Raw genomic sequence first — 23,132 nt, 5'->3', positions numbered from 1 at the left:
GCTGCAGGGGAAGATTGGCTGCTCAGGGCTTGTTTGCAAATATGACTCATTTCTTTGATTCTAATAAAGCCTAATGATACGTGCTCAGATCCCAGGGGCTTTGGAAGAATCGGGTAGGAAGGCAAGGCTCTGGCCTGATGAAGGGCATGGGGTCTGGTCAGCCCCTGGAGGCCTGCGAGGAAATGGGTCTGAGGGACAGAGGGGATGTAGGAAAGCAGAGGTCAGGAGGGATTGGGGAAGAGCTGGGATTTCCTCACAGAGCAACGTGCTGATTAATTACAAAGCCAGCGTGAAATGACAGCCTCTGGGACCTAGTATTTCCTCCCGGGGATGAAAAGGATGTCTAATTTCTCCTGCTGAGAATGGTGGGCCAGTGGTGCAGATGGGGCCACCTGGCAGTGAGGTCATCACAACAGCACAGCATCACCTGTGACTGGGGTCTCAAGCTCAGGGATCTTCCCTGGCTTCGGGCCAGAGCAGGAAGGGAAGGGGAAGACAAGACAGACCAAGGTGCCTGAGCTGGGAGCTTCACAACTTCTAGTGGTGGACAAGCCTTGCCACTTCTAAGTGGCCATGCAACCCATTGGGCAAGCCATGCACCTTCTCTGGTCTTGGCATTCTTATAAGCAGTGCCCAGTGGCTCAGGTATGTGATCCCCACCTGTCTGAGCTCATTATTCCTCCAGCAAGGCCATATTGTGTCCATTTCACAGAGGAAAAGGTTGAGGTCTAGGGAGAAGAAGTAGTTCACAGAGGGTGTGCACCTTGGAGGTGTGAGGAGCAAGTGCAGCTGGGCCTCCCACTTCCGAGAATGTCACCCACAGTGGTGCTATCACCTCCTTTCTAAAACTGAAATGGGGCAGACCAGGCTAGGGGGATCCCTAAGGAACAGATGGGGAGAAGGACAAGGAAAAGCTCTGAGCCCATCTGGCTGGGCTAGGGATCAAAGAAGAGGGTAGGGGCACTGAGGGGAGCTATGTGGGTGTGGACAAAGTCCTGGAGGCCAGCTCTGGAGAGCGGCCCCCTTGCTCAGCTGTCCAGTGAGGGTCTTCAATGCTCAAGCTGTAGTCACATCCAGGCAGCCTTACCCAAAGGAGACCCTGAGTTGCAATCACCACAGGGAGTCTTATGTTGCCTGACCTTACTCAGGTAAGGTTCACACCAAAGAGAATACAAGACTCACTGAGGGCTGAGGCCCTGCACACTGTCGGTGCTCAATATCTGTCTCAGCCTCTCCTACCAATGTTTCCTGAGTTCTAGTACATCCCTCTCATCACTTCCATCCTCATACACCTTCCACAGTTTCCCCTACTATAGACAAAGCTCCGACCTGTCAAGTGACTGTTCCAGGCCTCAGCCTTCCCTCCCTGACTCTAACTCCTGTCCATCTGCAAGAGTCCTGTGCCCCGGCCACACCCACCAGTTGCTGTTCCCAAATGCATGTTTCAGAACCCCCTGGCCCACGTATGGTCTGGTTCTTCTGCCCAGAATCTTCTTTCTTTCTCTCTCTCTTTCCTTTCCCTTTCCCTTTCCCTTTCCTTTCCCTTTTCCTTTCCTTTCCTTTCCTTTCCTTTCCTTTCCTTTCCTTTCCTTTCCTTTCCCTTTCCCTTTCCCTTTCCTTTCCCTTTCCTTTCCTTTCCTTTCCTGCCTGGTGAGTTCCTACTAATCTGTCAAAAGCCCAGTTTGTATGGTCCATTTGTAGCTGGACAAACAAAGTCAGAGCCGGGTGGTGGCCTGCTGCTCCAAGCTGGCTACAGACGTGAAACTAAGATGACTCGGCCCTGCGCAAGCACTCACTTGATGCTAAGTGCTGCATGAAAACACCCTGCTTAGCCCTGTCTGGGAGGGTCAGAGCGAAGTGCAGAGAAACCCCAAGAGGGTTGTAAGCTGGAAAATGACCTGTCTGGACACACATTTTATTAAGGAGATGCAAGTGTAGAGAAGAACATGGGGCAGCGAGTCCAGGAGAGCAGTGCTGGGTCCCACAAGGGCACGGCAGTGCAGGGGTGGGGTGAGGGCAGAAATCGGGGGGTATGCTGGAGTCTCTGTACATTTGAAAGTGGATCCAAGGGCACACGCACATTGGATGTGGGCTGTGAGGTAGGAAGAAGAGGTTGGGAAGATTTAAGAACATGTTTCTAAGACACACTGGCTAGCGTGTACAGTTAAAGTGTTCAGGTGCTTATCGGAAAGCTGAGAGGTTCCAGTCTACAGAGCAGTGCTTCGAAAGAGAAGCCCAAGTGACCACCAGCTTCCAAAACACCATCCACTACAATCCCGGGGAGCACAGCTTTTCTCTGACAACACGAGGGGTTGTTAGAATCTACCCCATGGCAACCAGGGGTGGTGCTGGCAACAATAAAAATAAAATGACGAACAGCTTCCCAGCACGACCTTTTCATGGGTCGGTAATTATTTCACATTCGTTCTTTTGACTCCTCATTGTTTCAAGCAAAGAGAACAGCAGGGTCCCCAGGTCAGAAGGCTATTCGTGCTCCCAGCTGGCCCCCACAGGGCCTGGTGAGGCTGGGATGGGCTATCCCCTCCCACCATATCTGACCTTGAGCTTTGCTCACACGGACTGCAGACCAGTCCTTTCACTTAAGTCCTATCCACACGGTCCTCCTCTATAGACGCTGATCCTGCCAGAGACCTAGCATGATGGGAAGTTATTTGTGGACCATCAGGTGGTCTCCCTGCTAGAGCCCAGGAGGGTGCAGGGTGCGAAGGCAGACGGGAGGGAGGCCAGCGCCAGGCAGGCAGCCAGCACATGCTGGACAGAGCAAGTCCATCTGGATCATATAAGGGACTTGGGAAGGTGCCTGTGGAACCAGGAAATGTCCAAAGATAAACAATCGTCTCAGCATCTTCCGTGCCAGAAAAGGAGACAAGCATTGATGCGGCTTTGGAAGGAGAGGCAGGAGCCCCAGGAGGTCCTAGAGTGGGGATGTGTGAGAGGAAGAGAGGGCCAGGTGGGGACACCCCTGGGCCTCCCCTATCTCCCATGAGTGCCTTCCTTCTCCAAGACCAAGCTGGTCTGAAGATCATGAGAGGAGCCCAGAGCCACAAAGAAGACCAGGGCGTAATGTGAGAAGGGCCTCACAGACGCTGACAGACAGATTGCTCTCGGTCCCCCTGCTGTCAGCAGCAGGCTACCATCACAACACTTCTACACTTTCCCAAACAGCCTTGGGGTGTTTTACCTGCTGTGAGGACCTTAAACAATCATCAGAGTAGCAACCCACACCAGCGCCCCTACCAAGTTCTAGAGGGCTATGGTGGTCCAAGCTGCTGAGTTTACTCAGAGGCACTTCGGAAGACAGGCCGTGGTCCACTGCTGAAAAGAAATCACTGCAAACCCTAGAGAGCATAGCTCAGCAGCAGGACATGTACAGCCACCACGTTCAGGATGAGGCTTGATGGCACCTGCTTCCAAGGACCTAAGGGTGGGTCTGGGAGGACAATGCTGGGGCACCTTCCTCATGGACAGGACAGGTCTGTGAAGACCGGAGAGGAGAAGAAAAAGCAGGGTGCACACTTGCCCCAACACAGTCAAGTCCATGGCAGAGGTAAGGAGGTCACTGCCAACAGGGCCAGTGCTTGGGGTGGGTCTAGCCCTGCTCTAGCAGGCCCGTGCCAACACCACCACAGGAAGGACAGGGTCTTTCAAGTAAAGAAAGAAGTGCTGGTCTTTATATGGCCTCCCAAGGCAATAGGCTCTTGTAAACTCGAGGTTGCCATAGTGGAGGCTGAAGGGGCGAGAGATGTGCTTTTAATGGCCTCTTTGTTTTGCAAGTGGAAAATTACACACACACACACACACACAGATAGAACCTGCAGTCCAAGCAGTCACAGGAGCTCTTCAGGACATACACTGAAGGCCACACATTTAAAAAGGATGAGAGCTGCGCACCCAAATAAAGGCTCCATGTTCAGTGAACCTTCCACCTGGAATGTCCTATTCCTGGTCCCAATGTGTGGCTGGGACCTGCCAGTTGGACAACTCCTTCCTTCCCTTTGGGGCCTAAGAAGTGAGATGTTATTAGCCCTTGCCTCATCAACCTCCACATCAGAGTGACCTGTGCACAGTGGGATCAGACCACTGTGATCCATAGCAATCACAAAGCACATCACAAGCCAAGTCACTGGATGCCTTTCTGAAGCAGATGTCTTCTCTTCCTAGACTGCCTGGGTCTGGAAGCTCAGTTGAAACCTGTTCACCATCATTGCAACATGCAAGCCTCCACTAACAGATGACAGCTGTGCAACAGGTGGGTGTATGGGCTGGGGATCAGACCAGGTCTCCATCAGGAAGATGAGATTCCAACCATCAAACCACCACCACCAAGAGGTAGTCAACTATCCCCAAAACAGCGCTACACACAAAACAGGGCAGTCCATAAAACTGCCAACAAACATAGCTATTCAAATTGTTAGTACCGTCTAGTTGGAACTGACTCATAGCTGACCCTCCATAGTGGGCTTTCAAAGGCAGTTGAGTGCATGTGAGGAGATTGCTCATCTTTTTCCCATAGAAAAGCTGGTGGATTCGAACTGCATCTTTTCAGGATGGCAGCACCACTCCTTACCATTAAGCCACCATTGCTCCCAATATATGCAATAAAACATATGTTCAACAGTCTTCATCAACACCACAATTCAAAGACATCAAGTCTCCAATCTTCATTACTCCTTGTCCAACTTTCACACACATATGAAATAACTGAAAAGCCCCAATGGCTTGGGTCAGGCGCACACCCTTTAGTCTTTAAAGTGCTATCATTGCTTTTTGGCACTTCCAAGAGGTCTTCGGCAGCAGATTCAACCCATGTAATACATAGTTTGGGTTTCAAAACACTGCTTTCTATAGGTGTTGACTGTGAAGCCTCGTAAAAGAAAATCCTTGACAACTTCAAACTTTTATTTGCCATGCTGTTGTTTATTGGTCCAGTGCTTGAGGATTTTTATTTTCTTGATGTTGAAGTGTAATCTGTACTGAAGGCTGTAGTTTTTGAGCTTCATCAAGAAACACTTCAAGTTTTCTTTGTTTCCTCCAAGCAAAGTGGTGCCATCTGCATACTGCAGATTGTTGATATGTTTCCTCCAATACAGATGCCACATTCTTCTTCACATAGTCCAACTCCTCACATTATCTGTTCAGGCTGAATAGGATAGAGGCTATAATCCTGACACACACTTTTAGATTTTAAATATTGGAACAACTGCTTCTTGGTCAGTCGGTATACTAAACAGGTAGGTTGAGAAGCTGGACTATATGAATTGTCTCATTCTTCTCAATGCTATCCATAATTTATTATGATCCAAAGAGAAGAACACTTTTGCATAGTCAATAAAGCACAAATAAGGAAATTTCTGATATTTTTCTGCTTTCAGCAAAGATCCATCTAGCCTCAACAATAATATTTCTTGTTCCATGGCCTCTTTTGAATCTGGCTTGAATTTCTAGCAGTTCTCTGTCAATGTGCTGCTTTAGCCATTTCTTAATTTATCTTCACCAGCATTTTAATAAAATATGGTTATTATGGTTGTTGTTCTTATGTGCCATTGAGTTGACTATGACTCACAGCGACCCCTGCTCTGTCCTGAGTCAATCTCACTGTCTCTGACACACCTATCTTCATTACTCATTATTGTGTCATTCCATCTCATCTGGGGTCTCCCTCTTCTGCACTGTCCCCTATCCTTCCAAGCATGATATCCCCCAAACACTGTTCCCTCCTGGATGTATGCCCAAAGTATGTGAGACAGAGTCTCAAAATCCTTGCCTCCAAGGAGCAGCTTGATTTCAGCCTCTCCAGGACAGACCTGTTAGTTCTCTTGGTAGTCCACAGGATGTTCAAGATTCTTCTCCAGCACCACAACTCAAAGGCATCAACTGTTCTTTTGTCATTCTTGATCCTTGTCCAGCTCTCTAGTGCATAGCATGTAACTGCAAAGACCCTGGCCTGGATCAGGGACACTTTAGTCTCTAGACTGACATCCTTGTTCTTTAGTACTCTGGAGAGGTTCCTGACAGCAGATTTTCTTAATGCAATTCATCTTTTGACTTCCCAACTGCTGATACCAAAAGTGTTGATTGTGGAACTACGCAAAGTGAAATTGAGCAGTCTCAGTCTCTTCATCGATCATGATGCTGTCAACTTGCCCAATGCTGAGAATCTTTGTTTTCTTGACATTGAGTTTCAATCCATATTGCAAACTACAGTCACTGACTCTGCACCAGAAGCTTCAGGAACTCCTCAGTTCTAGCAAGTAAGGTTGTGTCATCTGCATGATGCAGGTTGTTGATATGTAAGTCTTCCTTCAATCCTGATGCCACATTCTTCCTCATAAAGTCCAGCCTCCCACATGATCTGTTCGGCATTAAAAATGTATCAAGACACATCCCCAAAACATTCCTCTTCTGATTTTGAACCATGCAGTGTTTCCTTGCTCTGTTCTGATGACCGACTTCTGGTCCAAGTCTAGGTTTCGCATGAGCACAATCAAGTGTTCTGGGATTCCCATTCTTCCCAAGGTTAGTCACAGTTTGTTGTGATCCATGCAGTCAAATGCCTTTGCATAGGCAGTGAAACAGATACACATTCCTCTGGTACTCTATGCTGTCAGCCAAGATTCATCTGACATTAGCAATGATGTCCCAAGTGCTATGGCTTCTTCTAAAACCAGCTTGTATTTCTGATAGTTCTCTGTCGATGTATTGTTCCAATCCTTTTGTATAATCTTCAGTAGGATTGTGCTTGTGTATGATATTAGTGATATACCATTCGATAATTTCCACACTCTGTTGGGTTACCCTTTTTTTGGAACGGGAATAAACATGGATCTCTTCCAGTTAGTTGGAAAGGTAGTTGTCCTCCAGATTTCTTGGCACAGCTTGGTGAGCACTTCCAGGGCTGCATCTGTTTTTTGAAATACGTAAACTTGTATCCTATCAATGACTGACGCCTTGTTTTTTGCCAATTCCTTCAAAGCAGCTTGGACTTCTTTTTTTATCACCACTGTCTCTTGTACATAAGCTGTTTCATGAACTACTTCTGTGTTGGTCCGTTCATTATGGTACAGTGACTATGTTCTAATTCCATCTTTCTGGATCATTCAGCATTTTGCTCATAGAATTAAGTACTGTAACTCAAGGCTTGAAATTGTTCTTTAGTTCCTTCAGCATAAGAAATGCCAAGCAAGTCCAACCTTTTGATTTTCTTTGCACATTTGACTGTAATACTTTGCTCTTCTTGTGCTGCCCTTTGAAATCTTCTGTTCAGCTCCTTAACTTCCCTTTGCTTTGGCTTCTACGTGCTCTAGTGGAATATTCAGAGTCTCTTCTGACATTCACCTTGGTCTTTTCTTCCTCCTTTGTCTCTGTAATGGCATTTTGCATTCATCATGGATAATATTCTTGATATCCTCCCACAGCCCATTTGATGTTAGCTCATTAGTGTTCAAGGCCTGAAATCTGTTCCTGAGATGGCTTTTGCATTCAGATGGGATACTCAAGGTCAAATTTTGGTCTTATCGATTTAATTTTCTTTAGCTTCAGTTTGAACTTGCATATGAGTAGTTGATGATCTGTTCCACAATCAGCACCTAGCCTAGTTTTCACAGCTAATATTGCACTTCTCCAGTGATTCTTTCCATAGATGTAATCAATCTGATTCTCCAATGATTCTTTCCACAGATATAATCAATCTGATTACAAACCACCAGATGAGGTCCATGTATATAGTCTGTTTGTTTCTTATAAAAGGTGTTTGCAATGAATAAATTATAGACTACACAAAATTCTATCATTTTATCTCCAGCCTCGTTTCTGTCACTATGCCTGTGTTTTCTGAATATTTATCGTTTTTCTCTTTTCCCAACTTATGCATTTCAGTTATTCACTATAATTATTAGTGCATCCTGGGTACATGTTCGATCAATTTCTGAGTACAAAAGTTAGTAGAAATCAACTCTCTGAAAGGATTATGTGATTATTCATTATATGTATGAGAACAATCTGGAACAAGGGGTGCATTGTGGAGGGGGAGCAGAAAATGTGCAAGAATGAATAAATGAGAGACAAAAAAAGTTGGTAGAAACTATTTCCTCCTCTTTGGCTCTGGTTGTTGGTGCATGTTTTTGAAGGATGGTGGTATTGACAGGTGTTCTGTGGATGCGTACTGTTCAATAATCTCCACATTCTGTTGCATCACCCTTTTTTGGAATAGGAACAAATATGGATCTTCCAGCCAGCTGGCCAGGTAAGCTGCTCTCACATTTCCAAGCATGGATGAATGGGCACATCTAGAGTTGTATTTGTTTGCTAAAACACCTCAGTTGGTCCTCTTTCAATATTTTACCCCACCAATGTTTTCAGCACAGCTTTGATGTCTTTCTTCACTACCACTGGTTCTCGGTCATATGCTCCCTCCTGAAATGGCTGAGCACTGACCAGTTCATTTTGGTTCAGTGACTCTGTATTCCTTGCACTCCCTAACCCCCCCATTAGTGTTTACCTCAGTCAAGATTTGCAAATCATATTGTTTTTTGCTTATAATCATTCACATTTTGTTGTATAGCATTATTTGCCATTGATGAATGCAAGTAATGTCTAAACAATTAAACAATCTTTAATTAACCCCTTTTGATGTATCACCTTTCCCTTTACCCTACTTACCTCCTCATTAACTCTTATTCTCCGTCAGTCAACATTTTTCCTATAGTTTCCTACAGTATCAATAATCAAGTTGAGGCTTGAAGCTTTTCTTCAGTTCTTTCCATTTGAGAAATGCCAAGTGCACCCTTCCTTTTGGTTTCCTAACACCAGCTCTTCTCATACCTCACTATAATAGTTTGCTTTGCCCTCTTGAGCTGCTCTGAGAAATCTGTTCAGCTCTCTTTTGACATCCCTTTGACCTTACTATGAGTGGCCCAAAATTCAGGCTGCCACTTCTGCTTTCATGAGGCTTATCCTATCTCCTTATATCATTGTTACAAGAGGTATCCTTTGTGGAGATATTGACTAGTTGTGATAAATAGTTTTTTTTTTTTAAAAAGCCTAGAGGTCTCCACTCTCATTACAAAGAGGAGGAGTCTGCTTCAAACTGGATTGTGACCCTATACCTATGGACAGCTAAGAGAACAGAGATAAGTCTTGGAGAAGGGGCAGCAGGAGTGCTCTTTGCAGGCTTTGCCTCACATACTTTGGACATGTTGCTATTATATTATAGAGACTATTCCTTGGAGAAGGACATGACGCTGGGAAGACTGGAGAGTTGGCGAAGGAGAGGAAGACCCTCAACAAGGTAGACTGACCCAATAACTGCTACAATGGGCTCTAGTGCTTGAGGAAGTGTGAGGATGGCACAGGATAGAACAGGATTCAGATCTTTTGTGCACAGGGCTGCTATAAGTTGTAGTCAACTCGATGACAACTAACAACCACCACCTTTATGTTAGAGCTCTGGTGACCCAGTGGCAAGAAGCTGCACTGCAATTCCAAAGGCATAAGGTTCGAGGTCACCAGCTGCTCCAAGAGGGGCAATCTCCTCCCGTGTGATTAATTGCCTCTGAAAACCTGCCAGAGGGTCAACTATGAGTTGCTTCTGACTCTGTGATACACAACAACACAACACCACCTTTCTGTTGGAGTCCTAACCCCATACCTGTGGATGCAGCACTGTTTGAAAATACCACTTCCTTAGTTAGGACAGTGAGGTTCTATCAGGGTAGGTGTGTCCTAAGGTCACCACTGCTGTGTCACGAGCACCTTTGCAAACGCAGGGATGAGAAGCAGACACAGAGAAAACAGATGCTATCTGATGATGGAGGAGGCAGAAAAGTCTACATGCCCAGGAACTCTACGGCTGGCTGGCTGTAAGCAGAGATGTTATGAGACACCATCAAGTCAACTATGTCTCACAGCAACCCTAAGAACAACAGACATGAACCCTGCCCTATCCAGAGCTATCCTCACAAGCTGAGACAGACAAGGAAAAAACCTTCCCCCAGAGCCACAAAGGATCACTTCTAGCCTCCTGAACTAGGACGATGTCACAGAAAATAAATCTCTGTTCTTTAAAGCCACCACTTGTGGTATTTCTACTGCTGCAGCACTAGGTCCACCTTTGGAATCTATGTTAGTCATGTGGCTTTCTTTATCTACTGGGTTATGAGCAAAAATTATGCAAGCAGCACTTGGAGAAGTTTGTGTGCATTGGGACTTTCCAATTTCGTGTTCTCCGATTTCATGGCCACATGTGAACAAGTCCAGGCTAGCCCGCTTAAGTAAAGAGGCTGGAAGAACCGGGGTACCTCTAGACCCCTAGCCACGAGCCAGCCAATCACCAGCAGAGCCACCCTGATGCCCAAAGTAAACGAGACAAATGAGCAAGCCCAAACAAGAACAGAAAAACTGCCCCGCTGAGCTGGCTCAGACTGCAAGCCAGGAGAACCATAACTGGCTGGTTGTGGCTAAATACTGTCAGCTTTGGGATGGTTGTTACACAGCAAAGCCAAGCTGACATAGTTCCTCCTCTATCTACTTAGTGCTGACATATTTCCTCCTCTGTCTACTTAGCTTTTTATTTGAGTAACTAAGCAGTTTCATACAAGCATTTTTTTCTTGTACAATAAAAGGCTTGATATGCTCTTTTCTAAAATGCATTAAGAAAATCATCTCCTTTTCAGGCAACATACGTTTCACCTAAAGTAAATGTAAGTATATCACTGGTAAACTGACCTCACAATGCACCCATGGAGGCAAGAACAACTCACTGCCCTCCTGTGATGAGTGCAGGAGCCAACGCTCAGGAAGGGGAGCGACTGAAGGTCAAACTGCCAGGAAACGGCAGAACAAGACTGATTCAACTTGGTTGAGATGAAAGGCATGGATAGTCCTCAAACCTGTGCCCCTCACGTCCTAACTCAGTGACTGCCACATCTTTGGGGAAAAGAGGAGGAAGCCTACTTCCTTCCCCACACTGGCTTTGCTCCTCCCTCTTCCCCAGGCCCTCTCCCCCTCCCTTCCCAGAGCCAGCCTTACTCCCAGAACTCGATGACAGGGGACGTGTAGTTGGTGGTGTTGCTGGCACTGAGGGACAGCCACATGCTCTTGTTCTTGCGCATGGTGTCCTCCATGCAGTGGGGCGTGTTCCAGCTGTGGTTGCAGTGTGCCCAGGGCAGATCCGTCTGGAAGGAGTGAAACAGGTAGTACATGGCCCAGGCCAGGATGATGATGTAGTAGACGTTCAGCAGGGACACGATCACAATGGAGGCATAGCCAATGCCTGCAGGTGTGGGCAAGAGAGACAGGGATCAGCAGGGAGGCCAGCCCCACCATGGCCTCAGCCAGAAAGCCACAACATCCCCAGGGGCCTGGGGCCAGACATAACCCTTTCACAGCAGCCAGCAATTACGTGTGTGATGAATGGGTGACAGGATGAATGTATAGGTATAGGAAAGGAGGGATGAGTAAATGGGATGGCTGGGTACACTTAAACATGGATGGAAGAAGGGATAAACAAAAGATGGTGTTAGGGACTGAATTGTTCCCCCCAAAATACATGGTATTTCTATTACAATTACAAGAGATAACTAAAGGGGATGATCAGATGAATGAGTGGTTGGAGGGTTTGATGGATGGTTAGGTAAATGGATAGATATATAAATGGTTGTAGCTGGCTGGCTGGTGAGATGGATGGATGGATGGATGGATGGATGGATGGATGGATGGATGGATGGACAGCTGAATGTATGGATGGTGGATTGATACTGAATTTGCTGGATGGGTATAAGAACAGTGGTCATTTAAAGACTGGGTGAATCAGTGGATGGATAAATACTGAGTGAGTGAATGAGAAAACAACAGATGGCTTCAAGAATGAGTGGTCTAATGACTGGAGGGTTTAATGCAAGAAAGGTTCAAGGATTAGATGGGTAGATAGATTCATGCAAAGGATTAAATGAATGGACTCACACATTCTCCTACCCCTGCAAATCACCATCATAATTGTTATGTTATACCAAGCCCAAGGGTCGCTATGAGTCGCCTACAACTCGGCGGCACTTAATAACAACGACAACACAGAGAGAGCTACATTGGCCTAGTGGACAGAAAGTTATGCTACTAAGCCCAAGGCGGGTGATTTTAATCTGCAGCTCTCAGGCTTGGTTTAAATTGATTTTCTGTCAAACATTCTTCTAAGTGGTATAGCACTGGTCTGTGCATTGCTGTATAGAGGTAACTCATTGCTGCGATGCTAAACACTGTGACACTGATGGGTCAAATTAGAGAATGGTTACCCATGGTGGACAGTGTTTGGTGGAGCTCCCCAATTAAAATAAGCTTGGAAGCAGGAGTGGCACACACTTCCAAAATGGCTTGCCTCTGGAAACTCTATGAACAGTGCTCAGGCATTTCATTCATAGGGTCGCTATGAGTCATCTACAACTCGACGGCACCTAACAAAAACAATAGTGATAAAAAACAAAACCCCACTCTTGTTGGGCTGATTAGTCTTGTGATGACCTTCCGTTGGGTATCTGAGGGTGTAAACCTTTACAGGAGAAGCCTGCCCATCTTTCTTCCACAGAGCACCTGGTGGATTCAAATTGCTGACCTTTTAGTCAGCAGCCCAACACATTATACAGTACATCAGCAAAGCTCCATTTACAGGAGAAAGCAGAGCGTATTTCTGAAGCATATGGTTACATTAGAAAAGCAAAAGCAAGCTAAGGAAGTGACAATATGCACCAACTGGCATCAATTTGGTGCTTACTATTGGATACCAGGCACTGTTACACGGCTCTGCCGTCTTGTCCTCACAGCGACCCTTCTAAAGCAAGCTTATTTCTGTACTACAGATGAAGATGTGGGGGCACAAAGGGGTTGGTGATTTCCTTCGAGCCCCAAAACTACCAAGATGAAGCAGAGCTGAATCTACACAGAAAGACCCCTGACTCAAAATGCTGGTCTATTTTGTTGTAGCAACTGTGGTGGCAGCAGGACAGATAGAAAAAAAAGAATGCTGTCTTGTATCAGGCAAGAGACTAAGTAGGTTTTATGAGGATTCAATGTGTCTGGTACATAGTACGTGCTCAATAAAAACAAGCTTAACCAGTGAACATCAGGCAGTGACCGCGGTCTCATACTCACCAGTGAACAAGGGGCAGATCTTTTCCCAGCAGGTGATGCCCCCTTGGGAGGTGTACTGGCCAATGACCACCTCCAAGAAAAACACAGGCAGGCCGCCGCCAAACAGGAAAATAAAATATGGTATGAGAAATGCACCTGCAGAGAAAGGAGAGTGGGGCAAGGTTTGGTCAGGTTGTGGCTGTTGCGGTTCGGTGCTTTGGAAAACTGCACCTGGAAGGTGTTCCCTTTCTCAAGACCTGTGAGCCAGTGTGATCAGAGACCAAGGGAACCACGTGAAAACTTCCTGCAGGACATGCCCATCTTTGCGGATGGCACCTCTTCAGAGCATGCCCATGATTCTCAAATAGGCGAGGAAGTCTGAGCCTCTGCTTAAGCTGCTCCCACCTGCCTTTGCGAAGCCATCCACCCGAGTAAGTACTGCTCAGCCTCTGAGACCAATTTAAAAGGTGACTTTCTAATTATATAAAATACAATGTATACAAATGATCGTATAAAACAGAATGTGTATGAAACACAACGTATATGATTGTGTGGACGGACATGAAGGAAACAATGTGCATAGATGATTGTAAGCAAACCAATAAATGTTTTGTTAAAAAGTCAATTGACAAAAATAAAATCACTTCCTTGCTGAAGCTATCACCTACTTCCGCCCAACCCTCTCAGGGCAGGAAGCTGAAAAGTATCTGGAAAGGTGCAATGTTAACCAAGTAGCAGGAAGTGGTGTTCCCAGCCAAGGTGTGGGTGCCAGGAGAGGAATGAAAGGCAGAGAATTCAGAAAGGGTTCCTACCTGGTGTCCACTGACTGCCTGCAGGGGGGTCAGGGGATTTAGGAGTCTATGCTTTGATTTGGGAAGCGGCTGAGACACTCAAGAGTCTCAAAGGAGCCTGTGACCAACCAGATTCTAATGCAGATGCCTCTCAAGTGTGGTAGCATGTGACACACTCACTGCTGACACAGGGGCCCCTCCTCTTACAGGCAGTGACTGAGGGGCACAGCCCCTCTCATGCACCAGCCAGCGCATCTTTGCTCCATGCTGCTAATCTCTATCACTAACACAAAGGTGTGTTAAAGAGGGAGAGGACTCCAGCTCAGAGCCTCCCACAGGCCAGGACACAAAACTAGAAACACGTAAATCAACTAACCAATCAACCACCCTAAGGCTTTTTGCTTTGTTTTGTTTTTACTAAGTTGTTTCAGTTTTTAAAACCTAAGACTCAACGGCACCTAACAACAACAACAACAAAGGTTTAAAAGAACTCTCTCTTCCAGCATCTTGTTTTTATGGATAGCTTTCCACTATGGCAAATGATAGTGACTTTCTCTAAGTGGAAGAAACCAAAGCCTGTTTTTGTTTTGGAGTCTCTAAAAACCTCAGTGCTGTTGGAATTGGTTCAGTGTGACCCTCTAGAAGGTTTCTGAGGCTTTAAGTCACAACCAGAGGAGACTGCCTATCCTCCTCCCTCAGAGAAACTGTAACAGGTGGACATGTTCTGGACTCCATCACCAGGGCTTGCTTCTGTAGTCCAGGTGGTTACATCCGAAATGCAAAAGCACATGTAAGGAAAGGCATCAAGTAAGGATCAGACAGGACTCTTGTGGAAATGGAAAAGTTATGGGAGAGGAAGGCCAATGTCCCAGCTCCTTAGAGACAGCAAATCAGGAAATCAGGAAAAGGCAAAGGACCTGCTGAAGGCCACAAGGTAACACCCGGAGGGACGGGTAAAGTGGGGTTCAAAGAGGCAGCCACAGTCAGGCACCCCAACCACCTTTCCTTCTTCTGGCCCAAGATTACCTCCACCATTTTTGTAGCAGAGGTACGGGAAACGCCAGACATTGCCCAAACCGATGAAGCCGCCAGCTACCGAGAGCACGAAGTCAATCTTGCTGGACCACTTCTCTCTCTGGGGGTGCTTGCCCTCGGCCTCGTCCTCAGGCCGAGTGCCTGGGCTCTTCCCTGGTGATGGCTTCAGGATGTCCTTATGGAAATCTTTCAGGCACTGCAGCTTCTCCTTGGTGGCCATCTCCTCGCTTTCTAAGGGGACACAATAGAACCAAGCATGTGATCACTTCACAAGGCATTACCACTCTCCCCCCTCAACCATGAGCTCTGGTCAGCAATGGCTGTGGCCTTGCCTGTGGCAGGGGTCCTGCCTGTCTGTGGCAGGGGTCCTGCCTGCCTGTGGCAGGGGACTGGGCTCACTTCCACACCTGCCCACTGCTCTGACTACAATACCCTGAGTCTTTTTGGGTTCCCTGAGATCAGAGACCTAATGATTCAGACTGGGAATACCAGGAATATTACAGAATAGAGACTCAGTTCCCCAGGAAGCTGCTGAATAGATACACTGTGGGATCCTATAGCTATACCTCAGCCTGTATCCATAGGTTGATCTAAAATCACTTCTGTGAAACCAAATGGTTAACAATTACCTTAAAAAAAAAACAACCAAAAAACAATGTAAGGGGGCAGGGAAACAAGATTAATGGGAACAGAACAACCAGAATACAAAGATTGTGAATGTTCATGTGGTAGGAAAAATGTAACCAATTCCAGTGAACACCTTGTAATTGAAATCTAAAGTGCTGTTGAAATCTTTATAAAAAACATCATAACTTAGGAAAAAAAAAGAAAGCTAAAGATAGTGTCCTGGCCAGAAAGCTAGCCATCTTCCACCTGCTACCCTCCCCCCAATTCACAGCCATGTTCTGGGAGTCAGAGGGCTGGTCTTGTGATGACCTCCTGCTCCAGCCTTTGGCTACATTTGGTTTAGCCAATGAGAGGTGTCAGAGGATAAGAGGGGAAGGTATTTCTCTCCATATACCCCTGCAGTGCCACACATTCACAGTGGTAGCTGTCGCTTTTCATGACCACAGCCCCTCTGGGTAACCTCTGTGCAGCTCGAGCCCTCTTTGCAGTCTCTGTCACAAGCTCCTTTCACTGCACCTTCAGCCTCCCCGTGCTAATTGCTCTCATCATCCTCCCCACCCTGGGAGATGACCATTCTCCTAACCCCACACAGTCATCTCTACAAACATCTACCACCAGCCCCTGGGTGACCTAGCAGTCAAGTCTCTAATCCCCAGGACCGGCTCGTGGTCACCTCCATGCCATTCCAGATTGGACATCACTCTAAAGAGGGGGTCTGCCACCGGCCAGAGCAGAGCCTCCAACCCTGGATGTGTGCTTGGACAACTGACCAGGGCTTACTGGGAAATCAGGAAATCCCAGCCCGGAGAGGGAGGGCAGAGGACAAAGCCAGGTCTCTGGCTTCAAGGGTTTACCAGAAAACACCAGAAGGTCCCAGAAGATGGATGAGCTGAGGAAAACTGGAGTTAACGCGCTTGGGTTTCGGTTTCCCCATTGGCATAAGGAATGCTGGCAAAGGTGAACATCCCACAGCCAAGCAGTCCTAACCCAAACTAATGGCTAACATGAAACAAGTTTAGTTCCAGGCTCTCTTGAAACACTGGGGGGCCTCACAGCCTGGTGCTCTTGCCTCCTCAGAGAGCCCGCCACACGGAGCTGACGTGCCACAGCCTTACACCATGACACCTTCACTTGTCTGATTCCAGAATACAACCAAATTTGTCTTTGTATCACAGCACTTATCAATGCCTGAAAATTCCCTGCTCACTGACTCGTGTTCTTGTTGGCTGACTCCTGAACTAGGAGAGAGGTTGCAGAAGGCTAAGGACCTCGCCCGCCTGGCAGCATCCTCAGAGCCTGGCCCCTGATGGCACACAGCAGGTGGTCACGCAAGAGCCAGTGGTTCAGAGAAGGGTACCTGAGAGCCGGCAGGACCAACTTCTATCCCAGTTCTGGCTCCAGATTATGGAGTTCCAGAGAGCCCTTCATCCGAGGACCTCGTGTACCTTGCTGTGGTGCAGGGGACATAGTCCAGTGCCCTCTCCCACTGGGCCAGGCAGGTGTGGTGGATTCAGGGCATATGGAGGGGACACAGGGACATCGAGGGTCTGGCCACAGCAGTGAGGCACCTCTGGGGTCATGCTGAGGAGCCGAAGCCCAGCAGCATGCAGAAACCCGCCCCCCCCCCCCACGTCTCCTTCCTCTCCTGGGTAGGGGCGGGGGTTCTCAATTGTTTGGCTGTTTGGTGGTGAGAGGGACAAGAAAAGGTTTCCTGGAGGGGCTGGTCACTCACAGAGACCTTGCACATCCCCTGGGGTGCAGACGCGCGCCTTCAGGGCGGCCCCTGAGTTGGCACCCAGAAAGCCTTTCTCTCCCCGACTCCCTTGGGGTGAGGCTCAGGCCTGGCCGGCGGCAGCTCCTGTAAAAATAGCTCAAGCAGTGTGCTCATTGTTCAGTGTGCTGCGTGCGCCCGATGCTTATCTGAGCCTCCATTGTGGACCGCTCCGACAAGCATAATTGGAGGATGTGGGACTCCCTCCCTCCTTGTGAAGATGTTGTTCAGGGAATGACCCCCGGGTCTCCACTTCCAAAAGGGCTGGTTCCGCCCTATAGGAGCCTCCTTGGATCTCAGAGCAGGAAGGGGCTTCAAGAGTTCAGCTAGGCCTTCAGATTCAGGGGGTTGGGGGGGGACTGCCACACTGGCAAAAGAAAGTTCCAGAAACCTGGAAGGCAACAACTGCAGCACCTGGCTTTGCTCCAGGCTCTGATTTCTTACAAAATAAATTCTCTAGCCTCAACCAAACTGGGCATCTTCTCTAGTGGAACCCACCTGTCTGACTCCTGCAGCTGAAGAGGGAAGAAAGAGTGCATGCATGTGTGTGCATGCATGTGCGTGAGCGAGCATGGGTGCATGTCAAGGTGGGTGGTGGTCAAGACGGGCAAAGGAGGGGCTTAGGGTCCTGTAACTGGTGTTTACGAGCTTCCCCAGCCCCAGTTCCACGGCACATTGAGATGAGTTCGCATGTCACCTCTCCCACCCGGCCCATGTTCCTTAAAAAAGGATATAGTTAGCACCCACCTTTGTCCCCACTTAAGTTTACCTCTGCCTCCCCCAGAGCCAGCTGACAATAGGGTGACTATTCATGGTGTCCCCCAAACTAGCTAAAATCAGATGCAAAAAACGTAGGTGCTCCCAATGCCTGGCCAGCCTGGCCAATGTCTGACCAGACCCACGTCTGTGAAAGCCCATTTCAGAAAGACCCGCTCTTGCTATCTCCTGAGCATTCCTGGCAGCCACCCACATCTCTCTGTTACCATGGCAACCAGCGTGCTCCGGGTGCCAGCCCTCACATGGGCATCTGCACAGCCTCCTTGCAGGTCTCCCCGCTGCTACTCTGCACCCCTCCCCAGCTATTCTCAACCTGGCAGATGAAGGGAGTGCACTAGAGGAGACATCAGACCCCCTCACCCCAAACCCTCCCCGATGGCCTACAGTAGGCCCCATCTGCTCATTCCTTTCTCCTGGGAAGGCCACTCACATGAATGCTTTCATCCACCCCTGGCCTCAGCTCTGGGTTACCTCTGATGCTTCTCATTTGGTAGTGTCACCTCCCTCTGATCCAGACCCCCTGAGTGGCAGCTTGGCCCCAACAGGAACCTGGGAGTGCCAGCTCTGGACTCGAAGATGTGAGCTACTTCTGTCCAGGTGATCACAAAGAAGCTGTTTAACCTCTTTGAGCCTTTGTGTCCTCATCTATAAAGTGGGCACAATTGTGTTTATACCCTGAAATGCTCTGAGGATTAAACAGGCACACAGAATGTACTTAGAACTGCAGTGGGTCCAGACCTGGCACACCATAAACAGTGCCTTCTGTGACTGGTGCTGTTATTGCTACAATTACAAGCCGGCCCACCTTATCATTCATAAAACCCTCTGGCCTACTTAGGATAAGATCAGCAAGCCCCAATGACCTAGGGACACACTCTCTGTCCCTTAGCTGGTAATGTCAGTGATATTGGTGGGCTCACACCCTTAGCTTCTTCCCAATCTTACTGTCCCTCTGTGCCCCTTGGCCTGACTTTAGACAGTGGGCTCCCCTGGGAGGCTTTGTGTCCACCTTTGCAAATTCCCCAAATTCCCATCTACGAGCCCCAAAGACTCGTGGCTCCAGTGGCAGTGAGCACTCAGGAGCAAGCGTCCTCCACACACATTGACGGCCTGCTTCCCTGCCCTCCTCCTCCAAGAGCTGGGCTGCTTTCCTTGGCGTGGGGCCCAGGGCTATTTTGTAGCATCTGAGATACATAATTCCCCATTTTAAGAGCTTCCTCTTTGATTATTACAGCTACAAGGGATTAGAATCAGCTCCGATAAAAAGGCTCCAGGATGAAGCCTCCCTCCCCGCCCTGCTGAAAAGTCTCCTTGTCTCTGCTCCAGGCACTGCAACCTAAGCCAGCTGTGCGTGACCCCTCCGCTGCACGCTTGGTCACTCTGGCACACACGTGGACAGATTCAGAGACTCCATGGGTTTTAAGACGTTCCTTTTCTTCTACTTTCTGAAAGGTTTTCAACTACTACTTCTGGGCTTAGCTGTGTGGACAAACATAATGTTTCTATAGACTGTTCAAGGAATGTGACGGAAGAGATGTTAAGTCCTGTTTTGTAGATGAGAGAAGTCGAGGCTCAAGCAGGAAAGAGAGGGGTCTATGAGGCTACAGAGCTGGAAAGAGGTGGTGGAGTTGTTAGCGGAAGCAGAATGAAATTGAGAACAGTCTGCAGGTGGGGCAAGCTAAAATGCAGAAGGACAAAGACATGCAGAGCATGAGTGATGGACAGGGACCTGAAGTCCCCCTGTGTTTTTCAACCAACTGATTATCAGGTGCCCTTGAACTTGGCCTGAATTGCCGATGCTTCCCAGTACTTGTCACTTAATCCAAGGCTTTGGGGGAACTAAGTTCTTGTCCTTCATCATGGACAAGCTGTGTAGCCACCTTGACTCTTCTAGGTGGCTTGCCAGCCTGCCTCCCCAGCAGAACTCAAACCTCCACATGGAACAGGGAACATCTGACATGTCTTTTCTCTGTCATGGAGTGAAAGTGGCAAGATCACATTGTCAGACTTCCCTCTAACTTCACTAATGGGAAGACAGAAAATGTGCATCAGCCCAAGCTGGTATCCATAAGGCAGAAGCCAAACATACCACCACCTCCCAACCATATTACCAGTTCAGGCACCAGCTACTTCTATTCTACTACAGCAATCTCTACTTCTCTGCTGAGTTCAAAAAATTTTTTGCAACTAGGGAAGTATCAGGTTACAATTTACAATCAAGAACAAGATAGGATGCAATTCTTCGGAGAGGACAGCCTTTTTCAGTGGTGCTCCATGGACAAGCACTCTTGGCCCTTGGCCCCTTGGTCTGACTTCTGCCCTGCTCAGGCACAGGTTACAAAGCTCTTTAGTTTTGCTGCCAAGTGTCCAGTGGAACCCTCCAGCAGGCCTCGGCTGAAGGTGTCCAGCTCCTTCCCTCTGTGGGTCCACCCCACCAAGTTCCCAGAGGCACCCACTAGGCCCTGAAGTCCCCTGCCTAAAGCTTGCAGCTGTGACGGCATAATCAGTGACCAGCTTGCTCTGGGCCCAGGCTCTGTGCACTGTCTCAGGCTGGCCTCCTGGTTCTGCTGCCTCTTACCACCTTGTTTCATCTCCAGTGTTACAACTCTATCTCCTGGGTCTAGGAGGTTCTCAGTTCATCAGACTCCAGTCCAGAGGACACACTCTGCTCCCATCTCCCTCTCAGCTCTGTTACTGGCTCTTTTAAACCTAGCAGCACAGCACCCTCACCTAACTTCACTAGGGTTCAGTACATCTAAGTTGATTGATTACACCACGCAGGTGTCTAATCTTCTTAGTGGGCATACACATCTCTATACAATCACTGTGCAAGTCATAAGATCACTGCAATAAAAGCCACAGAAAAACAATTCCTAACACATGGAGAGACTGGAATTTCTTATCACTGACTTAACTACTTATGACCCTCAACCTTTTTGTCACCAGAAGAACAGGTTCTTTTTTCTTGTCCTCTTTGTAATGCTCAGGTGGCCTAGAGGTATGGAGCTACATAGCAGAGAGTAGGTGTCAACCCATAGCTGACCCTCCAGTGGGTTTTCAGAGGCAGTTAATCTCATGGGAGAAGACTGCCCATCCTTCTCCCACAAAGCAGCTGTTGGCCTCGAATCACATGCCTTCACGATTGCAGTGCAGCTTCTTGCCACTAGAACACCAGTGGTCCCTATGCGATGAGTCAGTTCCAACTTGGCAATCCATAACAACCCCAACAGCATAGAGCAGGTCTCTAAGAAACATTTGATAGTTTAGTGTTCCTCAGCAAATCTTAAGGGTAATGCTGTTTTATGGGTTGGACAGTGGCTCCCAGAAACTCCAACGTGAGGACAGAGTGAGACCAAGAGGACAGATCCAATTCACAGGTGGAGACATAACTCTAAGGTGTGAGCAGCCCCCAGCCTGCTGGGCTCACAGCAGAAGCAAGCACATGTGGCCCTCCTGACCTGCCCTTCCTGGAGCAGGTGTCTGTCCTCTCCCTGTGCACTCAATGGGGTCGGTTCTGAGTGGGGAACAAGACCGATTGTCCTTGTGAGGAAAAATTAGAGACAAAAATTATATTCACCACATAGAGATACCTATAAAGGCTCAACTCAGATCCTGGTACATACTAAGAGATCAAGATTGTTAGCTATCATTGACAAAAACACTGACCACAATGGAATACTGCATCCTGAGTGTTTGCTTTAAAATCAGTGAATGATGCACTTACTGAACACTTACAGCATGCCAGGCACTGCGTGAAGCACTGTGCATGCATCTCCTTCATTTCTTCCACGGGTACTACTGCAACCCATCTGGGTGATAAGGAAACCATGACACAAAGGGGTGAAGTCTCCTGTGCAGGGCCAACGGGTGAGGGAACACCAACTTGAGCTTCCAGGCTTGTCTTGTTCTTCAAATTCCACTCTCTCCAATCCCCCACTATCTTGGGTCGGTCACTTGACGGGGTGACTGCACAAAGTGTAAAGGGCTGCTGCCTCTTTAAGAAGTCAGCCCCAAGCCTCAGTCCAGGCTGACAAATTAGGGAAGTAGGAAAAACAGGGAAGTTAGTGCCACGTGATGGAGAAAGGTGGCCAGGCTGGGTGACGAGAGCACAGATGCAGGCAGGCCTGTTGCTACCATGGACACAATCTTCCTCTAGCAAGCAAGGGTCCTCCCAGGCTTCCCCCTAGATCTGAAAGAGCTCCTTCCAGAACTGGGTTCTCCAGGTGAAGCAGAGGCTCACAGGGAGTGCTGGGATCACCTGGTAATGCCTGCACAGGCATGCCATTCACACATCATCCCTAGTCAGCAGAACCCAGGCCACAGAGTCGATTCCCAACTCCCACATGTGTTGACCCTCCACTGGGTTTTCAAGTCTGTCAATCTGAACAGGAGCAGACTGCAGAGATTCAAGCTGCAGAACTGATGGAATTTGAAAAGTCAGCCTTCTGGTTAACACTCTAACATGTAACATGGTACACATCACCAGAGTTCCTTATAGCCAATGTGGACACTAAAAAACTACTTGCAAAAACTCCAAACCCACTGCAGTCAAGTTGACCTCAGCTCAGGGTGACTCTGCTTCTGCGGGGAGCTGTGCTCCTCAGGGTTTTCAGTGGTTTCTGCTGCTCCACAGCAGGATGGGTTGAAACCATCTGCCTTTCAGCCAGCAGACAAGGGCAAACCATTTGTGTCATCCAGGTAGCAATGAAGTACTAGGGCAAAAATGAAATGGAAATCATGAGTCACATAGTACCCATCCAGCTTGGTTATCTATTCTTGAGGAAAGGCTAACTCAAGCATGACAAGTTGACAAGTCTCTGCGGGCCAGTGGGCAAGCAAAGGTCATAAAACCAGTGGGCCTTATGGGAGGCAGCGGGGAGGAGTGAGGACTCAGGGAAGCTGATAGGTGGACGCTCTTGAGCAGCAGTGACCGCAGCTGCCCTTCGGGAGTTGGGGGTGGCCCACTGGGGCCACATCCTCCCATTTCTCAAGAG

At 48.1% G+C, this 23,132-nt stretch overlaps 1 protein-coding gene across 1 annotated transcript in view; it reads right to left on the bottom strand.

Moving 5' to 3' along the window:
• Nucleotides 1–15,189, bottom strand: part of SLC6A6 (solute carrier family 6 (neurotransmitter transporter), member 6) — a 45,446-nt gene extending 30,257 nt beyond the window's left edge. Inside the window, exons 1-3 of the mRNA XM_006901035.1 lie at nt 14,955–15,189; nt 13,159–13,293; nt 11,047–11,290 (exon numbers count right to left, since the gene is read on the bottom strand). Coding sequence (XP_006901097.1) covers nt 11,047–11,290; nt 13,159–13,293; nt 14,955–15,183 — 608 coding nt within the window. The 5' untranslated portion in view covers nt 15,184–15,189. The remainder of the gene's footprint in view (nt 1–11,046; nt 11,291–13,158; nt 13,294–14,954) is intronic.
• Nucleotides 15,190–23,132: the final 7,943 nt, after the last annotated feature.

The sequence above is a fragment of the Elephantulus edwardii genome, unplaced genomic scaffold, assembly GCF_000299155.1.
Source record: "Elephantulus edwardii isolate Elephantulus edwardi_28Jun2011 unplaced genomic scaffold, EleEdw1.0 scaffold00306, whole genome shotgun sequence".
NCBI lineage: Eukaryota > Metazoa > Chordata > Mammalia > Macroscelidea > Macroscelididae > Elephantulus > Elephantulus edwardii.
Note: the sequence above shows the minus strand (reverse complement) of the source record. Positions and strands in the feature narration are given on the sequence as shown.